This window comes from Hyperoodon ampullatus (assembly GCF_949752795.1).
Source record: "Hyperoodon ampullatus genome assembly, chromosome: 18".
Classification (NCBI taxonomy): domain Eukaryota; kingdom Metazoa; phylum Chordata; class Mammalia; order Artiodactyla; family Ziphiidae; genus Hyperoodon; species Hyperoodon ampullatus.
In genome coordinates this window covers 17,446,382-17,463,846 of record NC_136931.1, presented here as the reverse complement: position 1 = coordinate 17,463,846, position 17,465 = coordinate 17,446,382, and the positions used below count along the sequence as shown (strand labels likewise).

At 43.9% G+C, this 17,465-nt stretch overlaps 1 protein-coding gene across 1 annotated transcript in view; it reads left to right on the top strand.

Moving 5' to 3' along the window:
- The window catches only part of WWP2 (WW domain containing E3 ubiquitin protein ligase 2), a 128,472-nt gene that overhangs the window by 96,735 nt on the left and 14,272 nt on the right, over positions 1-17,465 (top strand). The window contains exon 9 of the mRNA XM_079723710.1: positions 11,200-11,374. Coding sequence (XP_079579836.1) covers positions 11,200-11,374 — 175 coding nt within the window. The remainder of the gene's footprint in view (positions 1-11,199; positions 11,375-17,465) is intronic.

Below are 17,465 nucleotides of genomic sequence, written 5' to 3'. Positions count from 1 at the left end.
CACCTCCTGCTGTGTAATCCTCACTCACCCCTCCCCTACCCCTGTTCTAGATTATTTTGAAGCAGATCCCAGAAATCGTATCATTTTATCCGAATTTCAGTATATATTTCTAAAAAATGTTCTCTTATTAAAAGTAAAACCACTATATTATTAACAGTATTTACCTACCACCATCAAACCCAGTGAGTAGTCAGATTTCTCCAGTTGTCTCACAAATTAATCATCAACTTTTAACAGGGCACATTGCACACTTGTACTTTGTGAATTTACAGCCTGTATATATTTTTTTGTCTGTCATTTTTGTTTTGAACTTTTGAATTTTATTTTATATATTTTTTATACAGCAGGTTCTTATTAGTTATCCATTTTATACATATTAGTGTATATGTGTCAATCCCAATCTCCCAATTCATCACACCACCACCACCACCCACCCACCCCTGTCACTTTCCCCCCTTGGTGTCCATACGTTTGTTCTCCACATCTGTGTCGCTATTTCTGCCTTGCAGACCGGTTCATCTGTACCATTTTTCTAGGTTCCACATATATGCATTAATATGCGATATTTGTTTTTCTCTTTCTGACTTACTTCACTCTGTATGACAGTCTCTAGATTCGTCCACATCGCTACAAATGACCCAATTTCATTCCTTTTTATGGCTGAGTAATATTCCATCATATATATGTACCACATCTTCTTTATCCTTTCGTCTGTCGATGGGCATTTAGGTTGCTTCCATGACCTGGCTATTGTAAATAGTGCTACAATGAACATTGGGGTGCATGTGTCTTCTTGAATTATGGTTTTCTCTGGGTATATGCCCAGGAGTGGGATTGCAGGCTCATATGGTAATTCTATTTTTAGTTTTTTAAGGAACCTCCATACTGTTCTCCATAGTGGTTGTATCAATTTACATTCCCACCAACAGTGCAAGAGGGTTCCCTTTTCTCCACACCCTATCCAGCATTTGTTGTTTGTAGATTTTCTGATGATGCCCATTCTAACTGGTGTGAGGTGATACCTCATTGTAGTTTTAATTTGCATTTCTCTAACGATTAGTGATGTTGAGCATCTTTTCCTGTGCTTATGGCCATCTGTATGTCTTCTTTGGAGAAATGTCTGTTTAGGTCTTCTCTGCAATTTTGAATTGGGTTGTTTGTTTTTTTAATATTGAGCTGCATGAGCTGTGTATATATTTTGGAGATTAATCCTTTGTCCGTTGATTCATTTGCAAATGTTTTCTCCCATTCTGAGGATTGTCTTTTCATCTTGTTTGTAGTTTCCTTTGCTTTGAAAAAGCTTTTAAGTTTCACTAGGTCCCATTTGTTAATTTTTTATTTTTATTTCCATTATTCTAGGAGGTGGATCAAAAAAGATCTTGCTGTGATTTATGTCAAAGGGTGTTTGTTCTTCCTATGTTTTCCTCTAAGAGTTTTATAGTGTCTGGTCTTACATTTAGGTCTCTAATCCATTTTGAGTTTATTTTTGTGTATGGTGTTAGGGAGTGTTCTAATTTCATTCTTTTACATGTAGCTCTCCAGTTTTCCCAGCACCACTTATTGAAGAGACTGTCTTTTCTCCATTATATATCCTTGCCTCCTTTGTCATAGATTAGTTGACCATAGGTGTGTGGGTTTATCTCTGGGTTTTCTGTCCTTTTCCATTGATCTGTATTTCTGTTTTTGTGCCAGTACCGTATTGTCTTGATTACTGTAGCTTTGTAGTATAGTCTGAAGTCAGGGCATCTGATTCCTCCAGCTCCGTTTTTTTCCCTCAAGACTGCTTTGGCAGTTCGGGGTCTTTTGTGTCTCCATACAAATTTCAAGATTTTTTGTTCTAGTTCTGTAAAAATAGCCACTGGTAATTTGACAGGGATTGCACTGAATCTGTAGATTGCTTTGGGTAGTATAGTCATTTTCACAATATTGATTCTTCCAATCCAAATCCATCTGCAAACAGTGACAGTTTTACCTCTTCTTTTCCAATTTGTATTCCTTTTATTTCTTTTTCTTCTCTGATTGCCGTGGCTAGGACTTCCAAAGCTATGTTGAATAGTAGTGGCGAGAGTGGACATCCCTGTCTTGTTCCTGATCTTAGAGGAAATGCTTTCAGTTTTTCACCATTGGGAATGATGTTTGCTGTGGGTTTGTTGTATATGGCCTTTATTATGTTGAGGTAGTTTCCCTGTATGCCCATTTTCTGCAGAGTTTTTATCATAAATGGGTGTTGAATTTTGTCAAAAGCTTTTTCTGCATCTACTGAGATGATCATGTGGTTTTTCTGCTACAATTTGTTAATATGGTGTATCACATTGATTGATTTGCGTATATTGAAGAATTCTTGCATCCATGGGATAAATCCCACTTGATCATGGTGTATGATCCTTTTAATGTGCTGTTGGATTCTGTTTGCTAGTATTTTATTGAGGACTTTTGCATCTATATTCATCAGTGATATTGGTCTGTAATTTTCTTTTTTTGTAATATCTTTGTCTGGTTTTGGTATCAGGGTGTTGGTGGCCTCATAGAATGAGTTTGGGAGTGTTCCTCCCTCTGCAATTTTTTGGAAGAGTTTGAGAAGGATGAGTGTTAGCTCTTCTCTAAATGTTTGATAGAATTCACTTGTGAAGCCATCTGGTCCTGGACTTTTGTTTGTTGGAAGATTTTTAATCACAGTTTCAATTTCATTACTTGTGATTGGTCTGTTCATATTTTCTATTTCTTCCTGGTTCAGTCTTGGAAGCCTATACTTTTCTAAGAATTTGTCCATTTCTCCAGGTTGTCCATTTTATTGGCATAGAGTTGCTTGTAGTAGTCTCTTAGGATGCTTTGTATTTCTGCAGTGTCCATTGTAACTTCTCCTTTCTCATTTCTAATTTTATTGATTTGAGTCCTCTCCCTCTTTTTCTTGATGAGTCTGGCTAAAGGTTTATCAACTTTGTTTATCTTCTTAAAGAACCAGCTTTTAGTTTTATTGATCTTTGCTATTGTTTTCTTTGTTTCTTTTTCACTTATTTCTGCTCTGATCTTTATGATTTCTTTCCTTCTACTAACTTTGGGTTTTGTTTGTTCTTCTTTCTCTAGTTCCTTTAGGTGTAAGGTTAGATTGTTTATTTGAGATTTTCCTTGTTTCTTGAGGTAGGCTTGTACTGCTATAAACTTCCCTCTTAGAACTGCTTTTGCTGCATCCCATAGGTTTTGGATCATCGTGTTTTTGTTGTAAGTTGTCTCTAGGTATTTTTGATTTCCTCTTTCATTTCTTCAGTGATCTCTTGGTTATTTAGTAACATGTTGTTTAGCCTCCATGTGTTTGTGTTTTTTACGTTGTTTTCCCTGTAATTGATTTCTAATCTCATAGCAAGCATTGTGGTCAGAAAAGATGGTTGATGTCATTTCAGTTTTCTTAAATTTACTGAGGCTTGATTTGTGACCCAAGATGTGATGTCTCCTGGAGAATGTTTTGTGTGCACTTGAGAAGAAAGTGTAATCTGCTGTTTTTGGATGGAATGTCCTATAAATATCAATTAAATCTATCTAGTCTATTGTGTCATTTAAAGCTTGTATTTCCTTATTAATTTTCTGTCTGGATGATCTGTCCATTGGTGTAAGTGAGGTGTTAAAGTCCCCCACTATTATTCTGTTACTGTCTGTTTCCTCTTTTATAGCTGTTAGCAGTTGCCTTATGTATTGAGGTGCATATATATTTATAATTGTTATGTTGGGTGCATATATATTTATAATTGTTATATCTTCTTCTTGGATTGATCCCTTGATCATTACGTAGTGTCCTTCCTTGTCTCTTGTAACATCCTTTATTTTAAAGTCTATTTTATCTGATATGAGTATTGCTACTCCAGCTTTCTTTTGATTTCCATTTGCATAGAATATCTTTTTCCATCCCCTCACTTTCAGTCTGTATGTATCCCTAGGTCTGAAGTGGGTCTCTTGTAGACAGCATATATATGGGTCTTGTATTTGTATCCATTCAGCGAGCCTGTGTCTTTTGTTTGGAGCATTTAATCCGTTCAAATTTAAGGTAATTATTGATATGTATATTCCTATTACCATTTTCTTAACTGTTATGTGTTTTTGGTTTTTTTTTTTTTTTTTTTTTGCGGTATGCGGGCCTCTCACTGCTGTGGCCTCTCCCATTGTGGAGCACAGGCTCCGGACCTGCAGGCTCAGCAGCCATGGCTCATGGGCCCAGCCGCTCCGCGGCATGTGGAATCTTCCCAGACCGGGGCACAAACCCGCGTCGCCTGCATTGACAGGCGGACTCTCAACCACTGCGCCACCAGGGAAGCCCTATTGGTTTGTTTTTGTAGGTCCTTTTCTTCTCTGTGTTTCCCATTTAGAGAAGTTCCTTTAGCATTTGTTGTAGAGCTGGGTTGGTGATGCTGAATTCTCTTAGCTTTTGCTTGTCTGTAAAGCTTTTGATTTCTCTGTCGAATCTGAATGAGATCCTTACCAGGTAGAGTAATCTTGGCTGCAGGTTCTTCCCTTTCATCACTTTAAATGTATCCTGCCACTCCCTTCTGGCTTGTAGAGTTTCTGCTGAGAAATCAGCTGTTAACCTTATGGGAGTTCCCTTGTATGTTATTTGTCAGTTTTCCCTTGTTGCTTTCAGTAATTTTTCTTTGTCTTATTTTTTGTCAGTTTGATTACTGTGTGTCTTGGTGTGTTTCTCCTTGGGTTTATCCTGCCTGGGACTCTCTGCGCTTCCTGGACTTGGGTGGGTACTTCTTTTCCCATGTTAGGGAAGTTTTCAACTATAATCTCTTCAAATATTTTCTCAGGTCCTTCCTCTTTCTCGTCTCCTTCTGGGACCCCTATAATGTGAATGTTGGTGTGTTTAATGTTGTCCCAGAGGTTATCTTAGGCTGTCTTCATTTCTTTTCATTCTTTTTTCTGTTCCGCGGCAGTGAATTCCACCATTCTGTCTTCCAGGTGACTTGTCTGTTCTTCTGCCTCAGTTATTCTGCTATTGATTCCTTCTAGTATAGTTTTCATTTCAGGTATTGTATTGTTCATCTCTGTTTGTTTGTTCTTTAATTCTTCTAGGTGTTTTTTCTTTAATTCTTCTAGGTCTTTGTTAAACATTTCTTGCATCTTCTCGATCTTTGCCTCCATTCTTTTTCCGAGGTCCTGGATCATCTTCACTATCATTATTCTGAATTCTTTTTCTGGAAGGTTGCCTATCTCCACTTCATTTAGTTGTTTTTCTGGGGTTTTATCTTGTTCCTTCATCTGGTATATAGTCCTCTGCCTTTTCATTTTATCTCTATTTCTGTGAATGTGGTTTTCCTTCCACAGGCTGCAGAATTGTAGTTCTTCTTGCTTCTGCTGTCTGCCCTCTGGTGGATTAGGCTATCTAAGAGGCTTGTGCAAGCTTCTTGATGGGAAGGACTGGTGGTGGGTAGAGCTGGGTGTTGCCCTGGTGGGCAGAGCTCAGTAAAACTTTAATCAATCCGCTTGTCTGCTGTTGGGTGGGGCTGAGTTCCCTCCCTGTTGGTTGTTTGGCCTGAGGCGACCCAGCACTGGAGTCTACCGGCTCTTTGGTGGGGCTAATGGCAGACTCTGGGAGGGCTCACTCCAAGGAGTACTTCCCAGAACTTCCGCTGCCAGTGTCCCCGTCCCCACGGTGAGCCACAGCCATGCCCCACCTCTGCAGGAGACCCTCCAACACCAGCAGGTAGGTGTGGTTCAGTCTCCTATGGGGTCACTGCTCCTTCCCCTGGGTCCTGATGTGCACACTACTTTGTGTATGCCCTCTAAGAGTGGAGTCTCTGTTTCCCCCAGTCCTGTCAAAGTCCTGTAGTCAAATCCCGCTAGCCTTCAAAGTCTGATTCTCTAGGAATTCCTCCTCCTGTTGCCAGACCCACAGGTTGGGAAGCCTGACGTGGGGCTCAGAACCTTCACTCCATTGGGTGGACTTCTGTGGTATAAGTGTTCTCCAGTTTGTGAGTCACCCACCCAGCAGTTATGGGACTTGATTTTATTGTAATTGCGCCCCTCCTACTATCTCATTGTGGCTTCTCCTTTGTCTTTGGATGTGGGGTATCTTTTTTGGTGAGTTCCAGTGTCTTCCTGTCGATGATTGTTCAGCAGTTAGTTGTGATTCCAGTGCTCTCACAAGAGGGAGTGAGCGCACGTCCTTCTGCTCTGCCATCTTGAACCAATCTCCCTATGACACATATATTTAAAAGTGGTGGTAACTCTGTAAGTGTGCTGGTTGCTTGCCTCTTAACCTCTCTGGTCTATAAGTTATTTAGACCTTGACCTGGTGAACATTTGAATGGAATCTAAATGAAGATATTTAATGGTATCTCCTAAGAATGGCTGAGGATTTACTCTTCTTTAAGTATTGAGGTGGAATACTAGACCCAGCTTTCTTATTTTCAGGATAGTTTTAATGTTTTATTGTGAGATGGCTCAGCTCTGCACCCCCTATAGCCTATGAGTTCTTCCTGAGTTTTAGACCCAGACCTTTAAGCCCCTGGCACTTAGTTCTGCTATGTAATAGGGAACCCAGAGAGAACAGAATGCTCAAGCTTTCGTTGCTAATTAATGGGAGAAGTTCCGCCCTGGGGAAGTATTACCATGGTGAGAGCAACCTTGAAACTATAGATGGAGCCATTATATCAGCAGACCTAGACATCCAGGAGCGAGATTGAACCAAAGGATTCAGTTTATCATGGCCATCCCCTTCTGTCCCACCCATGGGACACTTGTATGAAGACCAGTCGTTTTATCCAGGAGAAAAAAGTATTGGACCTGGTAGTTAAGGATGAATGCAGTAATTTGCTGTTTAGTCATTCTTAGGTGGTTCTCAAACTTGAGGTGAGCAGGGAGAGTGATCACCATAGAGCATGGTATTGGGGAGGCCTCATAGGGGGCTTAGAGTTGATCTTTAGGAAAGGCTGAGGGGTGGACTTCAGTGAGAAGAGGAAGGTGATCCAGTTTGGGAGAACAGTGTGAATGTAAAAGCTGTGTTTAGGGAATGATGCATGGAGCAGTTTTGCGTTAGTGGAGGGTTTGTGTGAAACAAAGATGCTCAAAGTGTGTACAGCAAGGCCCCTGGGTTTGGTGTAGCTGCCCCCTGGAACCAAACAACATGAAAGGGCTGACCTGGCCTCCAACCACTGCTCTGTTTTTGTAGATTGTGATTCTGCGTAGGATTTTACCTGCAACCAAGGGTGTGATTATGCTGCTTAGAAGTTTGAAATTCACCAGTGCAGAGGACTTCTAGTTAAACATATGGATCGAACATGTGTTTATTTCCATTCCTTCCTGAAAACCCACTAAAATAGCAATAAAGGTTATAAAAAAGTATAATGATAAAGGAATGGAAGAGGAGAAAAAGCATATGGGAGATTGTAATCAGAGTTTAGTTGCTGATGGATAAATGGCAGAGTTGCAGAAGCTGAAACCCAAGCTTCCGGTGTGGAGTTTCCACCCGGAAGGCAGCCAATTTGCACCATGGAGCCCTGGAAAGCTTCAGTGATCAGAGACATATGGGGTGTGTGTGTGAATGTGTATGTGTATGTGTAATGAGACAAAAAACTTGGAAGTTTAAAATTTGTGCAAGGAGCAGCTATATTTCTAGGTTGTCAGCCATCGCTCCCAACCCTCTGCCATGTGTATGTGTGCACACACAGACATGCACACACACACACATGTTCACATACACGCATGCACAGCCACGTGAGTGCTGCTAGTGTAAGAAGTTCCTGGGAGAGTAGAACCAGTGTAGAGAACACAGCCATAGCCGAAGGCAGAGATGAACTCAGGAAAAAGGGATTAAGTGAGGATGCTGTCTCCAGGGTAAAAAGACTGGAAGGTTTTTTTTGCTGGGGAAAGTGACCAGTCTAATGGAAGAAAACTATAGTTTGTGATATTTGGGGATCTTCTAATGAAACAGCTGAGTGAATCCAGAAATCAACTTTTAGACATTTTAACACTCAGGTGTGAGGGTTGAAATAAAGGCATCTTCGGACATGCAGTGTTTCAAAAAATTAACTTTGGTGCATCCTTTCTCAGAAACTCCTAGATGATTTCTTCTACCAGACAAGAGGAAACAGAGAAAGAAGTCCTGAGATGCAAGACACAGGGGACTCAGTTCAGGGGCCAAGAGGAGGGTGAGGGAAGATGACTCAGGGCAGGAATGTAGAGCAGGCAGGCCTGGAGGACAGCTGTCCACGCTGGACAAAGGGTGCCTGGAGAAATGAGGCCCAGAGTTAAGTGATCCTGGGAGGCCACCAGCCCTGTCAGAATCTGGGGGTGAATTTGTGATAGGTCCTTGAAAACCAAGCAGAATCAAACACGCAGTTCTTAACTGTAGAGAAAAAGAAAAAAAGGTGTACAAGTAAGCAAATGTATGTATAGTATTCTACAAAGTCATAATCCAGACTCTGAATATTGAGTTAATGATGGTTTTCTAAATTGGGAGGATGGGGGAGGAGAGAGCATTGTGTGTGTTGGGGGGTGGAATGCAAGAACTAAATCCTCAGCTTTGCTAGTGGAAAGTCCATAAGTCATATCTAATTTGGCAGAAATCAAGAAATTATGGAGTAAGCATTTATTGAGAAGTACGACTGTCAATAGAAGAAGCAGTCAAGGGCTGAAAGTAGTTGTTGCCTCTGGGGAGCAGAAATCATCAGTGGGGAGGAGGGGAGGAGACACTGCTTTTCATTGAATCTCCTGTAGTACTGTTTGTGTTTCAAACCATAGATACATGATTCCTTTGCTAACAAATAAAAATAAATAAAAATCACTGGTTGGGAGAATTTATGAGAAAGGTGGGAAGGTTCCAGATTATTGTGAGCCTTGAATACTGATTCAAGGTTTTGACTCGAGCCTGACATAAGGAGTCAGACTGCTGGGGTTACCCTGATGGCAGTTTATTGGCTGGATTGGATAAGGAGATTAGTTCAGAGATAGTTGGACGTAGAAATGGAAAGTCAAGAGCAGGGAGACGAAATAAAAAGCAGCCCTCGGGCTGAGTGGCTTAGTGACATCGAGTCAGGAATGATGGTGTTGTTTTATCCCTGGGAGGAGGACTGATGCAGGGAGGACGGGGAAAGGCTCAGGTTTGGGGCGAGAGGGATGACATTTAGTTGAATCCAAAGTGGCAGCAGGTCAGGACGGCAAGGCAGTCCAGCAAGCGGAATCCAGACACAGTCTGTGAACAGGGACTGGGAACTACTTGAGGAGAAGCCATTTTTAGGGAGGCTTTGAGTTTGAAAGAATTGTTGAAGAGGTGGCAACAAAAGTCAGCCAGGAGGCTAACCCTGAAAGCTGAGGAAAGTATCAGACCAAAGCGCCATAGTCATGTGGATAAGATCAGAATTCAGAGATGATGTGACAGGGTAGTTAGGGAACAAAGACCCTCCAACACTGTGGAAGCGTACAGTGTAATCCATGTTGGGTTCCTTTTGCATTGGGTTAACCCCGTTTTCTTCAGTGGTGTCTCTCTCTTATGTTTTTAAAACTCCTTTCCTCCTCCTTCCCCTTTCAAATTTATAATGGAAAATTCAGGCATACAGCAAATTTGAGAGAATAGCAATGAATCCCTTGTAACCATTGCCTGGTTCTAACAGTTAATATTTTGTTTTATCTGATCTTCCCACTCTTCAGGGGAGGGGACCAATGAATTGTAAAGCAAATCCCAGTCATCATATCCTTGGATCCATAAATACATCACATACACCTCTAACAGATGAGTGTTTTGTTTTAAACACAACCAAAATACCATTATCCCACCCAACACAATTAACAGTATTTCCTTACTTATGTCATACACAGTCTGTGTTGCGTTTTCCCCAATTGTCTTAAAAATGTTTTCACACTTGATTTGTTTGAATCAGATCCAAACTCAAGATCAACATATTGCTTTTGGCTGATCTCATAAGTCTCTCTTAATCTATAAGTTCCTCCACCCTTTCTTGTTTTTTTCTGGCTATTTATTTGTTGAAGATCCTGGGCATCTGTCTTGTAGAATTTCTCACATTCTGGATGTGGCTGATTGTGACTCCTGGTGTTGTGTTACATGTTCCTTTATTCCTTATCTTTCCTGGTAAACTGGTTGTTAGATATGGAGGCTTAATTAGATTCAAATTCATTTTTGAAAATTGAAATATAATTTACACACAGTGAGATAAACAGATCTTAGTTATACAGTTCACTGAGCTTTGACAAATGCATACACTTATGTAACTCACACTCCATCAAAATGTACAATATTTCTATCACCCTGCGGAGTCCCCTTTCTTACTTTCTTTTGATCACTTCTTCCCTGTGTATGTGGAAATCAAGTTACACCTCCCAAGCACAGCTGAGGATTTTTACTCTCTGTTCTAGCCCTGCCTTGCCCATGGATATTTTAGGGCCAACTCTGGAAAGATTGCTTCCTCAACAAAAGATAATGTGGAGAGTCCTGCTGTCATTTGCACCAACTCTTCTTCTCGTGGTCATGCAGCGTATTTTCACTGGCACCTTATATCAGGATAATTTCAGTTTCAAGGAACAAAAATTGGGATCCAAATTGGCTTGAATAATGAAGAGAATTCACTGCCTCATGTAACTAAAAATTCTAGATGTAGATCCTGGTTTCAAGTGAACCATGATCCATTGGCTCAACAGTATCCCCAAGAGACTGGCTTTTTTCCCATTTTTCTGCTCTGCCATCTACTGGGTCAACTTCATATTGTGTTTGGGTCCAAGATGGCAGCCAGTGCCAGGACTGCATACTTTCTCAGTCATATCCGGCAAAGAAGAGAGACTACATTCTTCCCACCATAACTAGCAAAAGCCATGAGATTCATCCTGACTGGCTCAGCATAGGTCACTTGCCCACTCCTGGTCCAGTCAACAGTTCAACTCCAGGGTTGGGAGTACAGTCAGGTGCCCCAGAACCACTTGGATCTCTGACATGGATATCAGGAGCTGTTGGTAAAGAGGGGTTGGTTGCTGGTGGGGAGGGGGCAACCACACATGTCTGCTAGAATCATCTAAGCCCTAGAAGCCTCCGTGACTGGAGCCCACCTGGCTGTGCCTTCCCGGAGCAGCCAGACTCCTGTGCCAGACCCCACACCAGACCCTTCCTCACCCTCCTTCTTGCCAGCCATCCTGCGATTTCTCTAGCATTTGAGCGGAGGGGTGAGGCGGTCACTGTATTCATTCTGAGCTTGATATTTGCAGCTGGGAGAAACGCACAGACCCCCGAGGCAGGTTCTACTACGTGGACCACAACACTCGGACCACCACCTGGCAGCGCCCCACGGCCGAGTACGTGCGGAATTATGAGCAGTGGCAGTCCCAGCGCAACCAGCTCCAGGGCGCCATGCAGCACTTCAGCCAAAGATTCCTCTACCAGGTGAGAGGCGGGGACCAGCCACGAGGGAGGGGAGCCTCCCAGCGGCCACGCACATTCTCCGTCCACCTGTTTGGTGAGCAGGGAAAATGGTGGCTAGAAATGTCAGTGCTCTGACACTGGAGATTTTACTCATCACAGTGAAATGCCTCAAACTCCAGTGTTTCTAACTTAGTGACTCAATGTCCACCTTCTGTGTTTATGGACTCAGTACATGTATCTGAAACTGAATTCCCCCATCTTTCTTCCAGCACTAGATTTCTCTTCCGGTCCCTCGATCCAAGTCCATTTACCCAGACTTGAGACCTGAAGATTGCTGTGACCTCTCCCATACCTTGCCTTTTCAAATCAAAGCAGTCACCCAAATCCTTCCCTTTCTATTGCTGCTACTGGTTTTCTTTAGACGTTTATCATCTGACAGGTTCTGAAGGATGGAGGGACCTTAAAGTTCATCTGGATTTGGGGTGGGCAAACTATGGCCTTTGGGCCAAACGGGCCCCCAGCTAGTTTTGTAAATAAAGTTTTATCGGAACACAAGCACACCCCATAGTGTGGATATTGACTGTGGCTGCTTTCATGCTACAATGGCAGAGTTGAGTAGCCACAACAAAGACCAGGTGGCCCATAAAGCCTAAAATATTTCTGTGGCCCTTTACAGAAAAAGTGTATTGACCACCGGTCTAGGTCAGCCTCCTTCTATCTGATTCCTGATTTTCGTCTGTCCCTCCCACCTGAATGATTAAGGCAGACTTCGAATTGTCTCTTTGCTGTCATTCTCTCTCCTCCAATGTGTACTGCCTGTTTCTAGCAGAGCAGTCTTCAAATATCTCTGTCATTTTGTCACTTTTTTTTTCTTTTTAATTTTTTGGCCATGCCACGCAGCTGCAGGATCTTAGTCTCCGAGCCAGGGATCGAACCTGGGCCCCCTGCAGTGGAAGCTCGGAGTCTAACCACTGGACCACCAGGGAATTCCCCATTTTGTCACTTTTTAAAAAGAATCACTGTGGAAGATTTAAGGAATGGGGCTTTGCTCTACATTATTAATCACTGGCTCGAAACCTTCTGTGGTCATTACCTACAGAATAACATTTAAACCTTCTAGTCCATAAGTCAGAGTGTTGTGGTCCCAAATTAACTGTCTAATGGTCTCCCATACTGGGTCCCTTTAGGAACCTTCCTTCCTGGGTCTCTGTCTCATTAGAGCCCCTACCAGCAGCCTGGTGCTTGGTGGGGAGCCCAGCCACACAGCTTCTTTGGCAGAGAGAAGTGGGATTCCCAAGTTGGAACTCTGATTACATTTTCTCAGAGCCCCTTGAACATGAAGCTTTGTTTCCCCTGCAGTGGAACCTGCACAGGGTGTGGTATATTGGAAGTTGGAAACTTTTTGAGCTGGTCTAGGACATCACCACATTTAACTCACATTGTTTCTATTTGAAATGAACTTTAACCCTACAACCCATTTCTAAATGCTCAGAAAACCTGTAATTCCAGTTAATAACATTCATCATCAGCTTTGCCATCATTTCCAGCTCTTTCTCTGCTCACCCAAAGCAGGAGCTACCCCATCAACCAGAAGGCATGGTGACATTGGCCTTGGCTGGCTTGTTCCCTCTTCTGTCTGCGGGGGCTGATTGCTCATCATATAGTGTTTCCTTAGTATGGATGAGCAGAAAGTCTGGTGTTTGTCACATTGAGTTGCCTCCAAGGTCAGCTATGATGCCTGTCTACAACCCGTGCCCAGTGGTCTACCTGGTGCAGCACTTCTGGGCATCTGGCCTCCCACTCCACAGCCCCCTTCATACATGCCGGGCATCCAGTTCTGGCATGTTTCAAAATTGGATGGAATCTGGTCCTTCTCTGCATTTCAGAAATTATTCCTTTTGAGCTGGGCCCCAAAGACTTTCCCTACCATTTTCTTGGGTGGTCATGGCTGCAAAACTGGAAAGGTCTGGGAATCTTTGTCTTTTGACTTAGAGACAAGGACGCGTTTTAGGAGTCTCACATGGTTTTGTCTCCCTGTTTACCCGACTTCTTAAATTAAAAAAGAAAACTCCATTGAAGGACTCTTTTTTTTTTTCCTACCCTCCCATGCACTGTGTAGGTTCTGTCAGTTGACCCAGATGTTTGGTGTGTGAAAGGGAAGATTCTGGAGCTCACGTCTGCTCGGTCTTTTGGAGCCTTCATTCCTCTCTCCTGCCTCTCTCATTTTAGCAACATCATTCCAGGCCTGCAGAGGTAGAACTTTGACTTGGAGTGTCCCCTAAAAGTAAAAATTCAGCGCTTAAAAGAAAATGTTCTCTCTGAGTCCTCTAACATGGTTTTCTCAGCTTGGCTGGGGATCCAGGAGGGTTCTGGATGGAGGTGATGGTTCCCTTTTGTTCCTGAAACAAGACTCATATTGAAAAACGTGGTAGGAATCTTTTTTGGGTCAGCTTTCAATGACTCTCTGTTGATTCCCCTCCCCTCTGGGTTTGGTTTACCCCTCTTGTTTGCTATGGTGCCATGTCCTGGTTACAAGTAAGAAGAGTCGCTTTCATAGAGTTATTTTGGGGTTTGGCCTTGGCCCAGGGTTTGACTCGGAAGACTTAAGAGCTGATACTATACCATTGGCTTCCCCTCCCCCTCCTGCTGCTGCTGCTGGGCTGAAACCAGACCTCGTTCTTCTTTGCTGCCTGCAGGGAACACGAAATACAGTTCAATATGGGAAATCAAGGGAATCCCAGATGGCAGTCTTCTGCAATTCCTTCCTGCCTCAATGCATACCTTTTTCGGTCTGGCTGTTATCGTCCCCTTATCTCTGACACGTTTCCCTCTCCTGACGCCCCAGTGTGCCGTTGTTACTTGTGATCATCGTGCACATACTTGCGCTTGGCCGCTGCAGTTTCGATTTGCCCTCTGTTTTGTGGTCCTGCTGCGGTCCACCGAGCATGCCCAGCCCAGTCGTGTGCATCTTGTAATTGTGACGGGACTCTGCTTGCAGCCTACTACTGTTCCTGTGGCAGCTCCTCCTCCACTCCTGCCTGATCCTCCCATGATAATCGAAGTAGCCAGTGTTGGCAAGACTGAAGCAAATCATCCTGCGGCTCCTAACGTATGGACGCCAAAGTGCTATATCCAGAAACAGACAACTTGTTTCTTGCTCTGCAAAGAGCCCCTTGGATCAAATTCTCAAGCACCTGGGTTTTGTTCTGTGCCCAGTGGGTACATCCTTTAAAAAAAAAACAAAAAGGAGCCTGCCTTTCACACTGTAACCTCTATGCCCTTCCCAGAGCTTGTCTTGCCCTCGGCTGTATTTGCTAGACATTTTTTATTTCTGAGTTTGTATCTTAAAATATTACTGGAACTAAATGCTTTTAGTCCCTAAGGGACTTGAACTCATGTGAGCCCTCTGGCTCATGGCCTGCACCCCAGTTCTTCCAGCCCAGGGACGGTTACCAGGAAAATTATTCAACAGCATTCCTTTCTCTTCTTAATCATAAAGGAAACTGTCTTGTCTCTTAGAGTCACCTGCACATCCCAGGATCTCTTTTCTGACCGCAGTCCCCTCCCCCGCCATACCCCTTTCTCTGTGCTTTTCCAGCCGTGCTCCAGGTAACACTTGGGATCTCTCATTTCAGGGGAAGTTGTGGCAGGAGAGAAGGGGCAGTTGGTTGACTCACTGGAGATGTGGGGTTTTGGGGTTTTGGTTTTCTGGCCAGGATATATAGCTTTTAATTTTTTTGTGTCTTCTTGGCTTCTGTTCACTTCCTTTAAACATTTTTCAAGTTGTACTATATACATTAGGGAAGAAATATCCAAAATAATCAAGTGCTTTGCTTTAACTGTAAGAGGTAAAATGATTATGAGCGTCAACTTCCGCTGACCCATTTCACGTGTCGCTCGTGTTTATCAGCCTCTGGTCTCTCTCCCTTCCTGTCCGTCTCCTCTTCTCTCTGCCTCTAGGGATGAGAATGAGAGGATATCAAAGACATTTTTCATTTTTTTTTTTTTTTTTGATGCTTCATTTTTTATTTCCCCTCTGCCCTCCCACCCCACCCTTGGTGATGGCTGTACCCATCTGAGCATTTCTGAGCACAAGACCAAAAGTAAGTCTTAGAGGAGCAGAACTCTTGTCTAAAAGACATTTTTCAAAAAACCACCTTCATGAAAGAGAGCCAACACTGTGTGAACATTTAATTTCTGACATTAAAAAAAAAAGGCAAAGATTAAGAAAGGGCCCTTAAACATTTTTTGTTTCTAGTTCAGTGCAGGTCACGAAGGCTGTCAGAAAAAAGACCTTTTGGTGTGTTGATTTGTAGAGTTAGGCAAGAGACGACTGTAAGCCCGCTGAAGCCCAGTTGGTACCAGTTGGGAGCTAATTTCCCAGCAGAACTTCTGAATGCTTTGCAGATCATCCACTTACTCTGGTGGGGGAGAAAAAAGGCCTGAATCAGCCAAAAAAATTGCACCAAATGCTGCTTCTTTTAATTCCTTAGAATGATCTTTTCTGTAGCCCTTCCCTTTTGCGAGGACACTGGTCCAGCTCAATGTCACCTGCCGCCTTCTATTTGGCTTCGTTGTCTGAAGCGCGTGCATGTTTCACAAGGTAGTTCCTTCCCTTCTGTTGCCGCGTGTTTTTTGTACCCACTGTTCTTGTTATGTATTAACTACGAAAAAGGTGGAGGAGCTTGGGTTTCATGACCTGCCAACTCCCCTCCCCTCACCTCTCCGCCACACACACGCCATAATAACCTCCGTGAATTGGGGAAGTTTTCTTTCAGCAGCCATCAGGCAAATCGGAACAGTGGTGGGGGTCGTAAGCACACCCTCGAGGCTGAGGGCAACATGCCCTAAATCCAGGACAGCCCGGCTTCCCGCACCTTCGAGCAGTTTCCCTCTGCCTGGTTAGGAGGCCCTCTGCTGGAAGGGGGCTCCGTCCCATCGAGGAACCTATGGTTTCAAGACTGAAACGTCTTTGTTGGAACTTGCTTTGGAAGAGTCACTTGTAGCTGCCACCTCAGAAAGAAAGTTTCTCTGTCCTTTCAGCGGGGGGTGGAGGGAGGGCCATGGAAGGGGGTTCGTTGGCAGTTGAGTTCTACCAATGTTTTCTCAAGCCGAGACTGAGCTCCATTCATCCTCCTGCCCGTGTGTGGCTCCACCGCCCCCAGACGGGGCCCGCCAGGCAGCCCGAAGTCTGCATTGAGAACTTGATCCCCCTCATGTAACAATTAAATTTTAGTAAGTGAAATAAAAATGCTTTGGCACAAAAAAAAAAAAAAAAAAAAAAAGAAGGGAAAAAAAAGGAGAGAGAGTGAGAAAGCAAGCCAGCGGGGAACAATACTTGTTTTATTTCAGTGTGAAGAGTCTTTGACAGCACCCCCGTTCCCCGCAGGCTATGAGAACTCTTGGGCCACTGCAGCCCTGCCCCAGGGACCCCGCAGCAGAGTGAGGCTGGGGGTGGGGGTTCTAATGTAAACAGCGACCCCGAAGGCCCGGAGTCAGCTCCCGCTTCTTTCTGCTGTCTCCCCTTCTCTCTCTCTCCCTCTCTGTCTCGCTCTGTCTCTCTGTCTCTGTCTCTCTCTGTCTCTGTCTCTTTGTCTCTCTCTCTCTCTCTCTCTCTGTCTCTCTCTGTCTCTCTGTCTGTCTCTCTGTCTCTGTCTCTCCCTCTCTCCCTCTCTCCCTCTCTCTCTCTGTCTCTGTCTCTCTCCCTCTCTCTCTCTCTCTCTCTCCCTCTCTCTCTGTCTGTCTCTCTCTCTCTCTCTCTCTCTCATCATCTCGCCCCCAGCCCCACCTCCCCAGACAGACGCACACAGAACACTGAACAACTTCAGGTTCAGGCCGGAGGAGAAGAAAGGTGCTTTGTGAAGGGAAGCAAAACATTCCTGGGGGACGTGAGGGGCCCGGGGCCTGAATGGCCCTCAGTCTGCCGCACACCGCTGCTCCCTCTCCCCGCGCGCCCAGGAGGGAGGAGGGCCCAGCCCCCAGCCAGGAAGCTCTGGGCGTGGGCAGGGCTTGTGGGAATGATTTCATTGGAAAGGCCTGCGATATTTTTTCCCCTCCCGTGTGTGGTTCTTGGAGAAAGTTGGAGGTGGTGGTGATTTCAGCCGCCTTGGCC